Here is a 22,298-nt window from a genome sequence, read left to right as displayed (position 1 = left end):
ATATTTCAATTTATTTTAGTATATATTTTGAAAAATATTGACATAAAATATTTTAATTTGCATTTCATTTGACACATTTTCCGGTTTCCTGTTTTCGGGGATTTCATGATAAAAATCTCAGAATAGTTATTTCTTGACATGAAATTTTGTCAGTTTCCGTATAAAATCATAGTTGTTGTGTTATATATGACAAATTTTCCGGTTTCCTATTTTCTTGGTGTTCTCTATGTTTAGTTTCATACATATACGGAGAATTAGTGTGTTTATGTATAGACATATTGTATAGATAGAATGCTATACCTTGTTATAACATCTCACCCTATTCTTATAGAAAGGTACTTCACTTGTCCACCTATAGGAATGAGTGACCATGAAATATTAGCTGTAAGAACGCATGTAAGGCCATTTAGACCATCCAAGACCACATGAACTGTCTAATACTATAAGAAAGCTAACTAGGGAAAAGCAAACGAACAATGTCTGAGATCTGCAATTCTATTCTATTAGAAGATCATCACCTGTGGAAGAAAATTAGACACCTTTTAAACATCGATATTTAAAGCTGACAAATGGGTTCCCAAGAACTTCTTAAAGATGTACCATGGATGCCAAAAGAAATTAAAAGAATGATCCACAAGAAAGAACAGCTATATAAACAAGCACATGAGAACGAAAAATAAACAGCAAAGTCGAAAATTTCAGACAATTCAGAAAGACCTCAGAAACAAACTTCATACATCTTACCATAAATACTTAAATAACGTGACCTGTTAGATCCTGAAAAAATATACAACATCAAAAACCTTTAGAAAATACTAGTACATCAAATTGAGGAAGCAGAATGTAATGAGCATTGGAACACTAAAAGCTGAAGATGAAATAGCCGATACAACAAACGAGAAGGCGGACATGCTTAACAACATTGCAACCGTATTTACCAACGAGAATAATGACCAAGTTCCAGACAGGGGCCTAGATGGACAGAATATACTTAATGACAACAAAATGGTTTCTGTGCAAAGTGTTCATATGAAACCCAACTACTCGACACAACAGATGACATAGTAAATCACCTAAACCATTGAAAAAATATGGGAATATTAGACTTTTCAAAGCGTTTGATAAATTTTAAGTCCCTCACACCAGATTGTCAAACTCCATCATTTAGGTATCCAGGGTATCACACGTAGATGGATAGCCAGTTTCATGAAAGACCAGCAACCGGTTGTAGTAGACATCGCAACATCCTACACGGCACAAGTAACAGCAGGTGTTTAAAGGGAATGTGCTTGGAACCACACTATTTTACATAAACGGCATCCCTGATGGTATAACATCACCCATAAGACTGTTTGCGAATGACTGTGTCATACATAGCCACAAAGAGTCCAATGAAGAACACTTCTTATTACAAAATGACCAGGACCCCCTTGTACAATGGAGCGGTAAATAGTAAATAGAAGTCGATGTCAAGAAATGCGTCATCATGCAGTTAACAACATCAAAGAAAAAGAGACTATCAGTACAACATGAAATATGAGCAATTAGAAATTGTACACCACCATTCGTACCTAGACGTTAAGCTCAGTGACAGCCTAGGCCATATTTAAAGATATTTTGGTTTGCCCAAACCCTATCCAAAGGTAGAGACAGTGGGTAGGTAGGTAGGCATTTTCTTTTCTTTTTTCAGCAAAGAGAAATTGAAGTGTCAGATGTTTTTTTAGTCTTCATGTCTATCTGATTAAAAAAAACTTTTTCACATCAGGACAATAAAAGATTTTGAGTAGGCAGATATTTTCTGGGTAGGTAGGGTTAGGGCAAACAAACATATTCTTTTTTATGGCCCTAAAGTATCATGGGTATCATCTGCACATTGACAACATCTGCAAGAAAACTTCAAGTGTATTGAGATTCTTGAAGAGAACCCAAGACATGTATACCTAAGGTAAAAGAAAGAGTGAACCAAAGTCTAGTCCGGCCCAAATTGAGGTGCAACACCTACCCGGAACTCATAACAGAAATCCACGATCACATAGATAGAGCAGATACAGCGAAATGCTGCCAATTTGTAAAGAACCAATCATACTACCCAGAGAAACCAATCAGTATAACATCAATGGTTCAGAACCTCAACTGGAACACACTGGAACAAAAAGTACCATTTCCGGCGTCACTCTAATTGACAAGGTAGTCCATAAACTAATAGCGATACCAGTACTTTATATTCCAAAACCAGCAACTGTAATATGAACTAGAAACAGATACAGTTTGAAATTCCTGCTATACCACTGCAGGATCAACATATAGCACCATTCGTTTTCCCAAGAAGTAACCATCTGGAACACTCTGTCAGAATCGGTTGTGCTTGCACCACCATTTGAGGTCTTCAAAACCTGCATCCAGGAGCACCAATCATGTATAACCAACGTCAAATAACGAGCTTGAACTTTTGTACCGTGTATATATATATATATGTTATGTTTTAATCACCGGAGCTATCTTTTTATTGGATTATTTGCATACATCACACTACTCACATGGACACAGGTCCTTGTTGGTAAATGTCAAGTATTGATTATGACGAGCAAAGAAGTAAGTTGAAGTTAAACCTAAGGTTGTATCTAAATGATTACTGCAAAAAATATTAAGTCGATAAAATACAGAAAAATAAAAGAAAATGCTCTTAAATTTTGCTCTTGATCCTGTCACTTGGTCTTGAAGAAGCTTCTATGCAAGTTTTCTAAAATTCAGAGAAGTTTGACAAAGTTGCCTAAAAAAACACTTTTACCCTAGATTGTTTCTTAGTGAATAAGCCAAAAAACTAGAACAGCATTTTTACCCCCATGTTTTATTTCTAGCAATATTGGCCAAGTTTGTTGATGGATCTGACCCCCGGATACAACTTCTAAACTAGTTTCTCTAAGGATTCAGTTAATGTTTGGTAACATTTGACCCAATAGTTTCAGATGGGAAGATTGAAAAAAAACTTATGACAACAGACAGACGGACGTCAAGTCAAGTGATGACAATAGAACACACTGCTGTTTAGGTCATATGAGCTGAAAAGGAAAAAAGAAAAAAAGGATTTTCCAAATTTTGCTCTGAATCTTGTTTCTTCATCAAGAAAAATTCCTTAACCAACTGCCAAAGTTATTGATGTCTTAACCTAAATGATGACAACAGCATGTAGGATAGCTTGTCTCATTTTGCCTGGCAAGACAAAACTTATCTACAAATTAAGAACATTAGAAAACTATTGTCGCCCTTAAATAACATTAATCTGCTCTTTTAGTATTAGTAAACATAGTACATCTAGATTACAAGGAACGCTTCTCCTGCAAAACATGGTTAAATGATGTAATGTCAGAATGGAAAAAAAATAAAATTTCACCTTAATTCAATGTTAACCTGAACCAAAGTTGATAAAACAAAATATGGGTCATAAGACCTCCTTTTATTGTATAGTAAGTCTACTTAGTCACACCTTCATACAATGTGTGATGGTTAAAGGCAAGCAATTGTCCCAAAAATTAAAATGATGGAAGTAGATGTGTACATGGATGCTGAGGGTACTTTAAATTATTCTTCCTCAACTTCTTTGAGGCACTCTCAAAATTGTAGACCAATATGAAGGTTGATTAATTTTAAATTTTACATGGTTTTAACTGCTTTCAAATATTGACACTAAGAGCAAAACAAATACCATTCTTATTTCAGTGCATGGTCAGTAAGTATATGTACCTTAACGAGAAAGGCAATCATTTTTGAGTTTTTAATGATCATAACTGTAATTTTTTGTTGACAATGTTGTATTTTTATTTGAAAAGTCTTTGTTCTAGGCAATTTGTCAAATTAGCAAAAGGAGTTATGGAATGAGAAGATAACCAGTTAAAAGAACTTTTTACTTCTGACAACATAAATATGATTTTATATTTTTTTAGAAATAATTCATATACACTATGAACTTATATCATTATCTAACATAAAGGTCTGATATAAGTGGAAGTAAGGATAACATCTTTGTAGAAAATAACATTACTGTATTCAAATATCAAGAAAAAGGTATGCACAAATACATTTGTATATATACAAATATAATCACAGATCAAAGATCAAAGATCTCTTTGAGATATGTGTTCATAAGTGGAGCATCACAAATTTGAGAGGAAAATTTAATATTTTCAGTTTTGTCTTTTTTTATAATTTACATGGGTACATGTTTATTAAACCAATTCTTATTTTGCAGCAAAACTGTTACAGTTAATGTTATTGCATTAGTATGTAAAATAAATCTTTAAGGTCATAATATACTTAATTTTTCATAATAATTGTGTGTTTTGTAAGAATTATGACTTTCTTTGAGATTGGGTTTATAATTTCAAATGATATTATTATCAAAGGAAAAATTAATTTCTGTACCATAAAATTATAAAATAAACAATGAAACTTTTCAATAAAAACATCAACAGTAAAATTCATTAACAACTTAAATCATCAATAACTATCATAGTCTCAGACATCAAAGAAAATCTGTACTTCGATTAATTCAACTAAACATAAATATTGTACATATATAGCATTTAAGCAATGATTTCCTGAGAAGAACTAGTGACAATATCACATGATATCACATGATATTCTGAAGCAGAGACAAACAACCTCCACAAAACATTACACAGAAAACAATAGTTCAAACATATGATTACACTATGAAGAGAACCAAATTTTATATATCTGCATTTCAAAAGAAAGTAAATAAATTTGAATTCACTATTAAGGTAGATGGGGGGTCCAAATTTAAACCATTAAGATATTTTCAATAATTTGCCAAAATGTAGTTTATATCAAGCTTTTTTTCAAAAATATAACAAAAAGTATGGGTCTTTGAGCTTTTTTTCCATCTACAGCCGTTATAGTAAACAAAAAAAACACATAATTTTCTTCATTCAGATATAATTACATTAGATGTATGTTTCATTATAATACGTTATTCTGATTGGCTAACTGCAATCTCGCGTTATTCCTTAATCAACTTCATTACACAATGAAATTATCATTCATGATGACATGAGGTCCCACAATAAAGTGCACAGGTAAATTAAATAAAAACTTGATAAAAATCGTGTTTTCATGATCCTAGCTAAAAAATGTAATTATAAGTATTGAATGCTTCGTTTTGTAACTTCATAGGGTTGTAAAAGCGTTGACCGTGCGCACATTTTCAGAATGAAGCGCTTTTGCGCTTCATACAAAATGTACTTTGGTCAACGCTTTTACACCCCAATGAAGTTACAAAAAGAAGCATTCAATTCTTAAGAAAAATCTGATTCAAAATATTTCATTAAAGATCTAGACTGATTTTTTTCTGCTATTTTACAATCAAAGATGGCAAAAGACACCTGATGGACATTAACTCAGAATTTAATGCTTGAATCTTATTGCAATCCTTGACAACCACAAATAAGGCATGATGAATCAATGTGATTCCTATACCCATTGTTGCAATCCTTAACAACCACAAATATGGCATGATGAATCAATGTGATTCCTATACTCATTGTTGCAACCCTTGACAACCACAAATAAGGCATGATGAATCAATGTGATTCCTATACCCATTGTTGCAATCCTTAACAACCACAAATATGGCATGATGAATCAATGTGATTCCTATACCCATTGTTGCAATCCTTGACAACCACAAATAAGGCATGATGAATCAATGTGATTCATATACCCATTGTTGCAATCCTTAACAACCACAAATATGGCATGATGAATCAATGTGATTCCTATACCCATTGTTGCAATCCTTGACAACCACAAATATGGCATGATGAATCAATGTGATTCCTATACTCATTGTTGCAGATGAATTACTTAAGGAAAAAATAAAATGCAAGTAAAATGATTGCAAGAATCTTCCTATCTCATTTTTCATGAAGATAATACCATTAATTTCTAAAATTACCCATATTTGATAGTGGAAGGTTAAAAAAAAAGGAACCAGAGAAACTATGGAGATTTGTTGATGCTTCAGTAATGGACACTTTGGGTGTGTGGCATTGAGTCTCGTCACAGTACAAAAATAGGCAAGCATGAACAGCATAATAAATTACAACAACTATATACATAAATAAATACTATAGTTAGGTGATACCCTAGATGTCATGTGTCAAACTTGAACTTGACCTGTATATTATGGGCTATTTGACATTGTGGTGTTTAAATTCAAAAAAAATTTTGTCAGGTTGAATATTTACTGCCATCTGGAAGCATAAAAAAAAAATTTACAGAAAATTAAGGGCTTAACTTTTGGTCTTTGTTAGTAAATTTTAGATCTGTCAAAAATCACGCTTCACTTGTTGTATAAAGTCTATGACATTATGTTTAAACAAAAGCACATTTCATTATGATAATCTAGTTGCATAACTCCTGATCAGTAATTTTAAAACCAGTGGTTTATAAGTAATTGCATGGAAACCACATAAAGTGCCATTTTCCATAGATCAAGGACCATAACTCCTGAAGGGTAAAAGATGAAAATCTTCAAAATATAAAACTTGACCTCCATTTTGTCATCAGTATCAACATATCAAAATTTGAAAAGCATTGGTTGAGCAGTTCATAAGTTATTGCACAGAAACTGTCGACATACATCACCAAATAAATAACAAAATCTTTCCTTCAAAAATCTGGTTAAAAAGTAAGTCAATATAACTTTAAATGTATGTCATATTGACCAGTTGGCAGTACATCTTTAAAGTTATTCCATTGCTGTGTTTGTACTTTTTTTATTTTGGTAAATAGTCTATACTTTTTTCATGATTTTGTTTTAATCAATATGAATAATGGAGATTTGGGGGTAAATATCAATAAGACAGCAACCCCAAAAAAACATATAACCAAAAGTAATGTAGAGGTCAACATACAGCCTTTCACAAGACAGATGTCTATACAATATATATGGCTCTATTTAATATATATGGCTCTAAACAATATATATGGCTCTAAATTGTCCAAAGTTTATAAAAGTTGTGAATAAATTAAAAAGAAAGTATGAAGGATCTGCCATCAATACTAAGTTATCCAAATATAAGTACTTTTTATAAATACATATTCTTTGAGAACATTTCTATTACTGCTAAATATATTGGTATCTGTTCAATTTATTTTAAGAATAAAATAATGAGTATTGTTGCAAAATTTGAACTAGTATAAACATTGCTGTACATGGAAGGTAATATAAAGTTAAAACAATCATCTTGCCAAGAAGTATCACAGATTATTCATTTGAAATTGCACTGTAGGTAGAGCCATTTTTACACCATAATGGCCAGCCCAAAATTTCCTGTCTTTCCCTGCATGACGATAGTGAATATATCGAACACCTGGCGGATAGGCATTAAAAACATGTCTGATCTGAAATAACATAAGCATAGGATCAAAACTGATGTAATAGCTCATTTTTAATCAAAGGAAACTGAATGTCCAAAAAAATTTTATTGGACTATTTACAATATGTTTAATCACTCATCATAACATAAACAAATAAAAACTCTTTCTTGACCTAACAACTGTCAAACTTGACCTAACAACTGTCAGACTTGACTAAACAACTGTCAGATTTGACCTAACAACTGACTGACTTGACCTAACAATTGTCAGATTTGATCTAACAACTGTCAGACTTGACCTAACAATTGTCAGACTTGACCTAACAACTGTCAAACGTTGTTAATAAGCTTCCACGGGAGATAACCTAAAATCATTATTCTTTTGAATATAGAAGACTTTTCAAAAGAAAAATTGATTATCTCCCATGGAAACTTCCTAAAAACGTATTGTAATTTCACACATATTTTACTGACTATAAAATGTTTTAATTCAAATGATGTCTGATTCTTATGAATATAGAAGACTTTTCGAAAGAAAAATTGTATGAAAGCTTAGTTTGGACATTTTTATAGCTATTCAAAATTACTACCTATCACCTTACGCATGACAATAACAATAAAATTTCTATACAAACTGTTAGACTGATTTTTCATAATAACATTGAAGTGGAATTAAAGTCTTATAGGACTGTAAGTATGCTTTATTTTATCACCTTGCACTTTCACGACTTGACTATGGTTTTCTACAGCAGTTTGTTCAAATTTCTGACCAGTTGAACATTTTGGTTTTATAAAACAAATTGCAGTTTGGTCAGAATTTTGAATAAGTTGCAATAGGTGGAGAACAACACTAACAGTCAAGTCAAAGTATCATACTTGGAAAGATACTATGCATTGATTTTCTGAATTGTACTGAGGATCTTAATGCACAGAATAGTTATGTTGTTATCAATTTGTTATCTGAAACATATACTGTGGATTCATTTATTTTCGTGGGTATCAATTTTCGTGGATAGAGAAAAAAAGACGTTTCGTGGTATACGTAAATTCGTGGATCGCTGATTATAAAAAAAAATCAGATACGTAATTCGTGGATTTCTTTTTGATTTAGGAGATCATATAACCTCCTTGGTTTGATCAATAATAAAACAAACAAAAAAGAAGGAATTCATTGAAAAAGTTTTGAATTGTCAAAATCCTTGCTTGGTCATTCTAGGTTAAAGTGTTCATTGAAAACTTCTATTACAATAATGGACAGAGACAACTAATTATTTGTTTGTTTTACAATTTATAAATTCTGGCGGAATTCTATAAGGCATTCAAAACTCTATGATTGAAAGCTCATTCCCTAATCACGATATAATAAACTGTCATATAAGTAAAAGGTGTGAAAATAAATGTTCCTGTCATAAACAATATTACCTACGGCAATATCCCCGTACTTAATCCTATTGATTTTTAATCACCAGTAAACCAAACTATGACACGGTATTTAACAACTTGCAGTTATTTTCCATGAACAGTTTTAATCAATTTTAAAAAGTAAATTATCACTGATATTTGATATATTTATTATTGATTTAATCAAAATACTTGTTTCTGCTTTCATTAAAAACACGTGTTATGTTACAATGTTTATCGCTAGTCAACACTATACTAGAACTGCCTAACATAACCGGAAATAAACATCCGACTCCATACACATTTCTCGGGATTATTCTTCGTTGAATTCTTAAATTCCTGGTTCGCTGTGACCCACGAAACGCACGAAAATTGGTATACCACGAATAACAAGAGTGCAGACGCTGAAATGGCTCGCCTTCTTTACTAATCATTGATATTATGTTGATAGTCCTAAATATAAAGCTTTATTACAACTGCCACATAAACTTAACATTAACCAAGTAAACTAAACATTGACCAATGAACCATGAAAATGAGGTCAAGGTCAGATAAACCATGCAAAGCAGGCATGTACAGCTAACAAATCTTCCATACAACAAATATAGTTGACCTATTGCTTATAGTTTAAGAAAAACAGACCAAAACACAAAAACTTAACACTGAGCAATGAACCTTGAAAATGAGGTCAAGGTCAAATAAAACCTGCGTGACTGACATATAGATCATAAAATATTTCCATACACCAAATATAGTTGAACTATTGCATATATAGTATTAGAAAAAAAGACCAAAACTCAAAAACTTAACTTTGACCACTGAACCATGAAAATGAGGTCAAGGTCAGATGACACCTGCCAGCTAGACATGTACACCTTACAATCATTCCATACACCAAATATAGTAGACCTATTGCATACAGTATAAGAAAAACAGACCAAAACACAAAAACTTAACTAAAACCACTGAACCATGAAAATGAGGTCAAGGTCAGATGACACCTGCCAGTTGGACATGTACACCTTACAATCATTCCATACACCAAATATAGTAGACCTATTGCATACAGTATAAGAAAAACAGACCAAAACACAAAAACTTAACTATAACCACTGAACCATGAAAATGAGGTCAAGGTCAGATGACACCTGCCAGTTGGACATGTACACCTTACAATCACTCCATACACCAAATATAGTAGACCTATTGCTTATAGTATCTGAGATATGGGCTTGACCACCAAAACTTAACCTTGTTCACTGATCCATGAAATGAGGTCGAGGTCAAGTGAAAACTGTCTGACGGGCATGAGGACCTTGTAAGGTACGCACATACCAAATATAGTTATCCTATTACTTATAATAAGAGAGAATTTAACATTACAAAAAATCTTAACTTTTTTTTCAAGTAGTCACTGAACCATGAAAATGAGGTCAAGGACATTGGACATGTGACTGACGGAACTTCGTAACATGAGGCATCCATATTCAAAGTATAAAGCATCCAGAACTTCTACCTTCTAAAATATAAAGCTTTTAAGAAGTTAGCTAACGCGGCCGCCGCCGGATCACTATCCCTATGTCGAGCTTTCTGCGACAAAAGTCGCAGGCTCGACAAAAATGAATCCACAGTAATACATGTATTAGATGTCTCTGTTGTTTATATTTTCATAAATTTAAGACGAAGGAATTCGTGCACAAAACAATTTTAATGAAATTTACATATATGTAAAAGGTAGAATTGCCACTGGGTAATCAAGTACAAAATCATGTATGCAATCAGCCCATTGATGCAGATTAACGTTCGACATTTTATTGCTAATGTTCTTTTTTCGCATATGTATAATAAAATGCTCCGCTGGGGCGCAGCTTGATACGACCGCAGAGGTCGAACCCTGAACAGTTGGGGCAAGTATGGACACAACATTCAAGCTTGATACAGCACTGAATTTGGATTGTAATTAAATATTTGACACAGCATAGGTTTCTGACACAGAATGAAAGTGGTCTAAGAACTTAAAATTTTTTAATTTACCTATTAAAACCATATCATTATTATTTGCTTTCATATATAAATCAGAAATAACCAATTTAAAATGGAAAATCCCAGCCTTCCCTTTGTGGTATGGTACCTTGCAGTACAATTTCAGAGAGATCCATACACTTCAACACAAGTTATTGTCTGGAAACTAGAAAAATGCTTGTTTTTTGGCCCCTTTTTGACCCCAAATTCCTAAACGTTTAGGGCAATTACCCCCAAACTCAATTCCAGCTTTCCCTTTGTGATATGGAACCTTGTAGTACAATTTCATAAAGATCCATACACTTACACACAAGTTATTGTCCTGAAACTAGAAAAATGCTTGTTTTTTGCCCCCTTTTGGCCCCTAATTCCTAAAATTTTGAGGCAATTACCCCCAAAATCAATCCCAGCATTCCCTTTGTGATATGGAACCTTGTGGTACAATGTCAGAGAGATCCATACACTTACACACAAGTTATGTCTGGAAGTTACAAAAATGCTTATTTTTGGCCCCTTTTTGGCCCCTAATTCCTTAACTGTTAGTACCATAACCCCCAAAATCAATCCCCACCTTCTTTTTGTGGTATTGAACCTTATGGTAAAATTTCATTGAGATCCATTCACTTAAACTAAAGTTAGAGTGCGAAAACTAATGTGTCTTCGGACGACGACGACGACGCCAACGTCATACCAATATACGACCACAAAAATTTTTTTGCGGTCCTATAAAAATTAGAAGATGTGGTATTTTTAATTGTTAATGAGACAACCTTCCACCAGAGACCAAATGACATACAAGTCAAAAGGCTTGAAAGTTTATTTGTGGTCAAAGGTTTGAATTGACCAATGAAAATGATTGTATCTTAATGAGTTGATCTTATACAGTTTTATTGACTGATTATATTATATTGTAGGACCTTTCGCTAAGCTTTACTGTTTGACCCTGATTTGTTTCAGTTAAATCGATTTATGACTATTGAACAGCAGTATACTACTATTGCCTGTATTTACTGCAGTTAGGTGTAGTTACATCTTTAACTCTCATTAAGAAATAAAAGTGTCTATCCACCTTATCAAATGCTGCTAATTCAACAGAATGGTTTTTAAGACAATATGGTATTTTTTTTGAGTTTCAAAGGTGGTAAATGACCGATGTCCGTTTGTTGCTTACGCATTTTCTTTGTAAAAGAGATGGTGAAAAATAAAAATGATAAAATTAGTTTGACAAACCTGAAACCATTGTCTTCCTGCATTTAAATTGCAGTTGAATTGATGACTATCTAATAAATCTTCCTTGTTTTCAGCAAACATTTTCACTTCCATATCAAATTCTGATCCACAATCAAACCTTGCTGCATACCTAAGATAAGAATGAAGTTTTAACATTAAGAATCCCTAAAAAAATTTTCAGAAAAGAAAGCATTGCATGAAAAATGTTTCTGCATGACAAGGACTCACAAGGTAATTGTATATACCACCCATGCCTGCACACATTAGTTTAAAGAATTTTTTTTTTCTGAAATCATAAAAAAAATAATGGGTAAGCTCTAGGGGAACATCAAAAGTCTATAATTATACTCTTGGACAATTGAATTTTTTGTTGTTAAAAACAGTATTATAATATGATCAATTAAATAATAAACTGTTATCACAGAGATATGTCTTGCCTTTTTGTAATTTTGATAATGCAAATGTTGAAATTAAAATAGCAATACTTTAACATGTAAGTTATGCAAATATTCAAAGTCGATGAACCATGACTGAAGGTACATGGCTAAACAATCTCCATGGAATGAGATGTGCCAATGCTAATACAACTGCATACCAAATACCATAGACTTATTATTAGTCATTCCCTTTAAGCAAACCTAAACACAAACATTAACTTGTAAACTATGTAAAAGTTTCAAAGTCAATGAACCATGATCAGGGGTGGGGCTATATAATCTCCATGGAAACGATACTTGCAAATGCCAATAAATTTGCATACCAAATATCATTGACTTAACATTAGCAGTTCATCTTAAACTGATTTAATCACAAACTAATACATGTAAAGTAAGCAAAAGTTTCAAAGTAAATAGACCATGACTGAGGGGGCGGGGCCAAATATTCTCCATGGAAATGAAATGTGCTAATGCTTATACAACTGAACACCAATTAACATTGGCCTACCACTAATGGTTCCCCTTGAACTGACCTAATCACAAACAAATACATGTTAACTTAGCAAAATTTTCAAAGTCTATAGACCATGACTAAGGGGGCGGAGCCAAATAATCTCCATGGAAATGAGATATGCCAATGCTTATAAAACTGCATACCAAATATTATTGACCTACCACTAGTGGTTCCCCATAAATTGACCTAATCACAAACTAATACATGTAAACTATGAAAAGTTTCAAAGTCAATAGACCTTGACTGAGGGGGTGGGGCCAAATAATCTCCATGGTAATGAGATGTGCCAATGCTAATACAACTGCATACCAAATATCATTGACCTACCACTAGTGGTTCACCATTAACTAGACCTAATCACAAACTAATACATTGTTGACTTCGACGCCAACGCCGCCGCAACCACCTACGCTGGAAACAGCATACCTATGTCTCGCTTTTTGACTCCGTCAAGGCGAGACAAAAACTGATTGTTACCACTTGGCTAAACATAAAAATTCTTCAGATAATTCAATGAATCTCACAACCACGAAAAAAATAATTGTGATGTTCCACATGACAAAACACATAATTAGAAATTTCAGTACATGGTAAACTTTTTATTGTCAAAAAACAATAAGACAAAGAGGTTTTTTTAATGATATATAATTCCACCATAGTGTGCATGATGTTTGAGCCACTTCCCGTTCTTGTCCAGCAGTGACATTGACTGTTAAACTTAATGTAACAGATGGTATTCATAGACTTTTGAGAGATGAACAATTAAGGTTTGAATTTTCTGTGTGTATTTCAATATGTTGTATAACAAGTCTATCCTTTCAATTGAAAGCATTGAACAATGTTTTCAGACTTGTGAACCAATAAAAGAAAAAAATGAATTTGATAATTAGAGGTAAAAAAGACTCTACCATTCTGAGATGACAATAGGCGGTCTAACATGGTCCAAAATATGGCTATGGCAACCTTCAGCAATCAGATCGATCATCTGTTCTCTAGAAGAGTATATGTATGATGTCACCCAATTCTGTATGTCTCCTGGAAAAAAAGGAACACTCAATTTACAAATGCATTGTAGGCTATTTATTTCATCACACAAATATTGGTAAATCACATAAATACTGCCAAACTGTAGGGTAAATCAAATAAATACTGCCAAATGTAGGGTAAATCACATAAATATTGCCAAACTGTAGGGTAAATCACATAAATATTGCCAAACTGTAGGGTAAATCACATAAATATTGCCAAACTGTAGGGTAAATCACATAAATACTGCCAAACTGTAGGGTAAATCACATAAATATTGCCAAACTGTAGGGTAAATCACATAAATACTGCCAAACTGTAGGGTAAATCACATAAATACTGCCAAACTGTAGGGTAAATCACATAAATACTGCCAAACTGTAGGGTAAATCACATAAATATTGCCAAACTGTAAGGTAAATGCTCACCAAACAGCCAATAAGCAATATCATAACAAAATCATGTGATTAAATTAAAGTTTAAGTTGAAAAAGTATGGAAAATATATATCATAAACGCTTAAATAAACAGTTAAAAAAACAAGCGGGCCCTGGTGGATAGTTTTCTCATTAGAAATCATACCACATCTCCTTATATTTTATTCAGATTTATGAAAATGGGAAATGCAGAGACATGAATATGTTTTAAAATCTTCCAGTAGAACTGCCAACAAAGGCTTTAAAGATAATATGATTAGACCGGAACTTACCAAAATTCTTTCCTATAAACTTATGTAATGGTTCAGAACCATGTGGTTGATCTTCTTTTATAAACATTGTCTCATTACGATAGTAATCACCAAGAGGTGTCAGCGACCAGTACTTTACTCCTTCTGCAAGTAAATGCACATTCTGTTAGATTATGTTAGATTTGTTTAAGAATTACATTAGTGTAAATTAGTGTAATATCTTTATGAAGTTTTACAGAAAAAAAATACTTTGTACATTGTTAATTTTTGTTATTAGATGAACAGTAGACAATGGACAGACATCAAGTGATGGCAATAGATGACACTGGTCCTGTGGGACAGCAATCTTATTAAAAAACAGATCATGTGTCCATCCTCTCACTTGCAAGGATTTGACAACACTCCATTCTACTTTTTTTTTTAAAAAGATGTATCATTAGGACAAAAGCAGACAATCCAGTAATGGTCTTCAAACCAGAGAGTTAAACAAAGCAGTGTCAGATTCTGGATAGTGAAACGTCAACAAAGTGTCTGTATTTCAATACCATTGTGTCACCACCAACATTTTTCTACCTTAGAATTTATCTGTGTATCATTTATACTTTCCAAGTATGTCAAATATACCTGACCATAGTATTAATGGATCTAGAACAAAAAGAACTGTCACTAAAAAATTATTGTTCATAAAAATTTCTATATTGACAACAAACTTCTTTAAAACATTCATCAGAATAATCATGATAATTGGTCTTTGTAGGACATGTACAGTTATATGTATTTTAAATTTTGATAAAACTATTGATGAAACTTATTTTTCATACCTGTAAATTTTATTTTATTTAAATTACCATTTAGTTTACAATATTTAACCTGTGAATAGGGATAGAACAAATGAACTCTGCAGTTTGAAGGTTAGAACATAATGACCCTGCTGAGACAGACAATTATCATGCAATTGCTTAATTTTTTAAAAGTGACATCCCCAAATGCAACTTTAATATCACAAAATGTTTTCTTGTATGAGTAACATGACAGCTATCACTAGCGAAGCAAAAACTGTTTACTCCTCCAGAGCACATTTATTCATCCCCTGTGGGGTTTAGGGTTTTAATCAAATTGTAATGGTTAATCAAAAGTTACCTTACAATGTTTTAATTTCAAATACAATTTACAATAACTATTTATTTTGATATCTTATAACTAATTTTCTAATTGATTTCATCAAGGATTTGTATAGTAAGACACTAGTAGTACTATACAAATCTTTGATTTCATGAATTTCTGCAATTCTTAAAGGCCATATATATAACATTTACAGCCTCGGATCATTTTAGTATTTTATGATCAACAAGTTAGACTGTGAGTTAGTGCTCACAAATGATCAATTTATGTACCCTCGCTATAAGTACATGTATTCGGTAAACAGGAAGGTCATTTTGCAGTCCTGAGAAAAATGTAATGAAAATTTCATACATGGCCATTATGTGTAAGAATATATAAACATTCTGTTAAAAGGAAGTTGATGAGCCATGAATCTTAAAATGCTTCACACATTAAAGCATGCAAACATGAAGCTTTATGACAAATTTCCGGATGCTCTGATTTGTTGTTCCTGAGAAAAAGAGGAACCAAAATTTTATGGGACTAACAGTTGTACAGAAAAACAAAAACCATTATACTATCCTATTAGTATTTTGGAGCAGGGGTATAATTATTTATGATTATAATTAATATTATTTATGGACGATTCAACCTAAGAGCTAAATCTTTGCTGATTTGTTTGATTGATGGCTGTGATAATATAACATGTACATGTATATATAGGATATTTTTACTGCACTAAATGCAGTGTGGTTAACATATAATGTAAATGGCAATTTTGAAGTCTTTATTTTGGGGATAAAACCGGCGTTTTGCATTTGCGCCGATTTTTTCTTTCATTTGCGCAGATTTTTTTTATCATTTGCGCAGATTTTTTTACAGGTAAATTACAGGTGAATGTTATTTTTCATTTATCATTATTGACCTCTTCCGTTACCCAGTTGTACAAATGATATGAATTGTCAATCATAACATGTATATGACTGTTGTCCTCTGCTCACCACGGGAAGGTGGAAGTAGGATGTTAAACAGGATAAGTCAATTTAAACGCACTTTGTTCACATACTTTTTTCAGCAATTATTCTATTTGTAAACACGCATAACTCTAGAACGGTTGTGTGTAAGTTTTATAACATTTGGTTGAGACAAACTAAAAAAATCAGCAATTTTTATGTTAATAAAGGGACATAACTCAAGAATGGTGAAAATGTCGCCACCAAATTTCATACTTAATCTGTATTATGTAGTAATAAGCATTGTGTATAAGTTTCATAACATTTGGTTGAGACAAACTAAAGTTAGAAAACGGAAACAAAAAATTTGTACTTGATCTTAGTTTTGTGGTAATGAATATTGTGTATAGGTTTCATAATGTTTGGTTGGGGCAAATTTAAGTTACAGAATGGAAACTAAAAATTTTGCAATCTTTCGATTTATAAAGGGGCATAACTCAATAATGGTTAAAGTGACACTTCCCCAAATTCAACTTGATCTGTGTTTTATCAGTGGAAGTCAAGTGGAAGTCAAAATTAAACATTGCTTTGTATAAAGCTTTGATTGTAGTTGATTCAACTATAATCATGGACAAAGGAAGATAACTCCAATTTTAAAATTACTTCACATTTAGAAGAAAATAAAAATTTTGCAATTTTTCCATTTATTAAGGGCCATAACTCTAGAACAGTTAAAGTGACGCCACCAAAATTCAAACTTGATCTGTGTTTTGTGGTAATAAGCATTGTGTATAAGTTTCATAACATTTGGTTGAGGCAAACTTAAGTTAGAGAACAGAAACTAAATATTTTGCAATTTTTCCATTTATAAAGGGGCATAACTCTAGAACGGTTAAAGTGACACCACCAAAATTCAAACTTGATCTGAGTTTTGTTGTAATAAGCATTGTGTATATGTTTCATAACATTTTGTTGAGGCAAACTCAAGTTAGAGAACGGAAACCAATTTTGGGACGTACGTACATACAGACAGACAAGGGACAAACTTAATGCCCCCACCGCTACGGCGGGGGCATAAAAAAAAAAGTTTTCCAAGATTTAAAAAGTCGATATAATCTAGCAAAGTGATGTAAATTTTAATTTTACTTTGTTTTCATATTTTTTCTCTCTATTTTCCATAATAATGTATTATTGAATACAATGTTGTGATCTTGAATAAAAATACACATTTTATATTTTCTGAGAGCTTTTAAGAATTTATAATAGCTTGAGTCATTAAGCTAATATAAAAGTACCAAACGCTGCTTATTGTCAAGGATGTAGTATATTTAACACCCAGTCTACCATAAAACCATGCAAAACAGTCCACATGGGGGGTCATCAGATTTAATTGAAACTTAGGAGATGCTGTAATGTACCGGGAACCAGTTTCCCCAAGTTGGAGGCAGTATTTTTCTATGAAAATGACCAATTTCAACACCCTGAAACTTATAAATGCAGAAAACAACGAGATAAAGAACAATGATTTATTAAATAATAAAGTGTTGAAGCTTTATTAACTCATCAGTACTTGAATTTACGAGAAACAGTTTGTGGATTATTCCCAGGGATATAATCCAGTAAAAAAAATATTTTCAGAAAATCATAAAAAGTACGTATTTTTAAAATTATCTAGCCTTTGGTCCATTAAAAATATAAAGATAACTCCCTATGTTTTATCAATTGGAATACTTAATTATGCATTTAGCTAGTAAACTTGCTGGGGTCTTATTGTAGTACATTCTAAAATTCTAATCTAAAAATGCCTAAATTTACATTTTCTCTCAATAAATCAATGAATTTAAGAAAGGTATTCTGTAGATAATTTTGGAAATATAAGTGTTTCTTTTTCAAAAGCACTATAACATTTAACAAAATAAGTCAAAGTAACGATGACCATAGTTCAATTACAATTTATGATGCCATAAATATTGAATTTCAATGATACAAAGGGAGATAATCCAGTAAAAATGCATTTTTAGAAATCTTAAAATCACATTTTTGTAAACTTACCAGCTCTCTGTCCATTAAAATATAAACATATCTCTATTTGGTTATATTTAGTGATAGAGTTAAGAACGCATTTTAGCATATACGATTGGTTGACTCTTGTTTTAGTTTTAATTTACTTTTTTAAAACCTACAGAAGCGTATTAGGGCCATCCCTTATTATTTATTTTTTTCAAATCGTCGACTTTAATCCTGGAATTATCAACTTTAATCTTGGAATTATCAACTTTAATCTTGGAATTTCCAACTTTAATCTTGGAATTATCAACATTAAACTTGGAAATTCCAACTTTAATGTTGATAATTCCAAGATTAAAGTCGACAATTTGAAATAAATAAATAAAAAAGGATGGCCCTAATATGCTTCCGTAGGTTTTAAAAAAGTAAAATTTATATATTTCCAAAATTATCGACAGATTGATATTTAAATCATTGATTCTGCAAGAGAAATTGTAAATTTGAACGTTATTAAAGGAAAATTCTAAAAAGTACTAAAACAAGAGTCAACCAATCGTATATGCTAAAATTCGTTGATAATTCCAAGACTAAAGTTGGAAATTCCAAGATTAAAGTTGATTTTTTTTTGTAGTGGTGTGCTATGTTTGTCTAAAACAATTTACCTATTTTTATATAATATTAACTAATATTTGGTACCTTTATTTATGTATAAAAATCGTGAACCGCCATGACATTTCCAGGCTTATGGAGGTAGAACGTCATTGTTAGAAAAATTATAAACATGATAAATATTGAGATTCAATGGAATACGTATTTGTGAGGAAGAAATTAACACTTTCCTTGGCTTCTTTTTTTGCAGACGCTGATTTATACATCATATATAAGTTCTGAAGAAGTTTTACGTCATCGTTTGAAGTGAAAAATATTTGATTCTACATTTTAAATTGATACAAAAAAAAATTCTCTGCTCTATAGATTTCTTTCATAAATGGAGTCTGAAATTTATCCATAATGAATGCACCATTTCAAATGCATATAAGAGAACACCTACTTATAAACTGTTACGCGTCGCATACTTTGTATAGAGACATGCATAATAAATCTAAATTAAAAGACAAATTCAAAGAAAGGAATTCTTAATCTTTCATTACTGGAGTCTGAAATATATCCATAATAAATGCACCGTATCAAATCATATATGAGAACACCTACTTTTAAACTGTTAATCGTCGCATACTATGTACAGAGACATGCATGATAAATCTAAGTTAAAAGACAATTTAAACTAGAGGCTCTCAAGGCCTGTGTCGCTCACCTGTATTTACTGATGCTTTGGAAATCATGTGAAATATGGTTAAAATCATAATTAATAGTATTAGATATTAGATATTATAATGATATTTAAGATAATAACAAAAAACTGCAAAATTTTTGTAAAATTACTAACTCAGGGGCAGCAACCCAACAACGGGTTGTCGGATTCGTCTGAAAATTTCAGGGCAGATAAATCTAAATCTGATGAACATTTTTGCCACCTATCAGATTTGCTCTAAATGCTTTAGTTTCAGAGATATAAACCAAAAACTTCATTTTACCCCTATTTTCTATTTTTAACCAAGTCAGCTATGATGGTTAGAAGGCGGGGTCATCAGACAAATTTTTTAAACTAGATACCCTAATAATGATTATTGCCAAGTATGGTTAAATTTGTCTCAGTAGTTTCAGAGAAGAAGATTTTTGTAAAAGATTACAAAAATTTACAAAAAATTGTTAAAAGTTGACTATTAAGAGCAATAACTCCTAAAGGGGTCGACTGACAATTTTGGTCTTTCAACTTATTTGTAGATCTTACTTTGCTGAACATTATTGCTGTTTACAGTTTATCTCTATCTATAATAATAATCAAGATAATAACCAAAAACTGCAAAATTTCCTTAAAATTACCAATTCAGGGGCAGCAACCCAACAACAGGTTGTCAGATTTTTCTGAAAATTTCAGGGCAGATAGATCTTGACCTGATAATCAGTTTTACCCTATGTCAGATTTACTCTAAATGCTTTGGTTTCAGAGATATAAGCCAAAATCTACATTTTACCCCTATGTTCTATTTTTAGCCATGGCGGCCATCTTGGTTGGTTGGCGGGGTCATCGGACACATTTTTTAAACTAGATACCCTAATGATGATTGTGGCCAAGTTTGGTTTAATTTTGCCCAGTGGTTTCAGAGGAGAAGATTTTTGTAAAAAGCTAACGACGACGGACGATGACGACGGACAACGGACGCCAAGTGATGAGAAAAGCTCACTTGGCCCTTCGGCCCAGGTGAGCTAAAAAAGGACTTCTTATGGCTTACTTTGACAAATTTTAAACTAACTTCATTTCAACAAGTTTAAATTACATGTTCTATAATAGAGCTAAGAATTGTTTGTACTGTAGTAAATTTAATTCTTTGAATTTTATTCAAATACGCTATTGAACATTACTAAGTGCCAATAAATACAATGATTTTGTATTTTATAAATTAGTGCCTTCAATAAATAAAAGTCGTCATAGAACAGTCTCATTTTCATACCAGTATTCAAAATGACTTGTTTCATTGCTATTACAACAAATTTTTTAAATATGTCATAATAACATGACAGAGAGTTTTGTTTCGAATATTCTAGATAAATATACAAAAAGCACATTTTAGACAATGTTCCCTCTTTAGCCTGGAAGTGGCTAGTCACATATAGTTAACCACGCTTTTCTCACAATGACATTCTACCTCCATAAGTCTGGATATGTCTTGGCTAGTCACATATATGTAATAAAATATATACAAAGAATGACCTTTACTTGTGTACAATATTTTAATGTAAATATAAAGTCCCTGATTAATTCAAATACAACAATTGGCCATTAATATAAGATTTCCATAACATATTTATAAAAGACATGTAGAACATACCCCAAATCAATATAAAACAAGAGGCTGTCAGAGAGACAGCAAACCAGATTTTCCTGCAGAGGTCGAACCCTGAACAGTTGAGCAAGTATGGACACTCCATTTAAACTTAAAACAGCTCTGAATTTGGATTGTGATTGAATATTTGACACATCATAGGTCTGTGACACAAAATGAATGTAGTCAAAGAACTGATTTATTTGAAATTGGACATTTAAATACCTATTATGGTCCAATATCCAAAATCTAAGTACATATTAGAATCAGCATGTCAAAGAACCCCAAGAATTCAATTTTTGATGAAATCAGACAAAAGTTTAATCTAGGACCCTTTGGACCTCAATGTGGACCAATTTGATAAAGGAGCTCACAATCCAAAATCTCTCAATACATGGTTAGATTCAGCATTTCAAAGAACCCCATAAATTCAATTTTTGTTGAATCAAGCAAAGTTTAATTTTGGACCCTGATTTGGACCAACTTGAAAACTGGGCCTAAAAATCTGATATTTAAATAGAGTTTAGATTCATCATTTGAAAGAACCCTATATATATATTTAATTTATGTTGAAATGA

At 32.0% G+C, this 22,298-nt stretch overlaps 1 protein-coding gene and 1 long non-coding RNA gene across 4 annotated transcripts in view; both read right to left on the bottom strand.

Moving 5' to 3' along the window:
• LOC127728679 (uncharacterized) overlaps positions 1-22,298 on the bottom strand; it is a 185,259-nt gene that overhangs the window by 56,071 nt on the left and 106,890 nt on the right. The window lies entirely within an intron of this gene.
• The window catches only part of LOC127728663 (F-box only protein 44-like), a 36,863-nt gene continuing 17,988 nt past the window's right edge, over positions 3,424-22,298 (bottom strand). Inside the window, exons 2-6 of one of the 3 annotated variants that reach the window (XR_007994301.1) lie at positions 14,736-14,858; positions 13,910-14,036; positions 12,051-12,180; positions 5,616-7,422; positions 3,424-5,434 (exon numbers count right to left, since the gene is read on the bottom strand). Coding sequence is in view for 1 of the 3 variants with exons in the window: in XM_052236272.1 (XP_052092232.1) it covers positions 7,279-7,422; positions 12,051-12,180; positions 13,910-14,036; positions 14,736-14,858 (524 nt within the window). In the remaining 2 variants the exon portion in view is untranslated. Of the gene's footprint in view, positions 7,423-12,050; positions 12,181-13,909; positions 14,037-14,735; positions 14,859-22,298 lie in introns of all 3 variants that reach the window. The other 2 variants (XR_007994302.1, XM_052236272.1) reach the window with 2 other exon arrangements.

This window comes from Mytilus californianus, unplaced genomic scaffold, assembly GCF_021869535.1.
Source record: "Mytilus californianus isolate M0D057914Y unplaced genomic scaffold, xbMytCali1.0.p SCAF_2, whole genome shotgun sequence".
NCBI classification, from domain to species: Eukaryota; Metazoa; Mollusca; class Bivalvia; order Mytilida; family Mytilidae; genus Mytilus; species Mytilus californianus.
The sequence above is the reverse complement of the archived record's forward strand: the minus strand, read 5'-3'. Positions and strand labels throughout refer to the sequence as shown.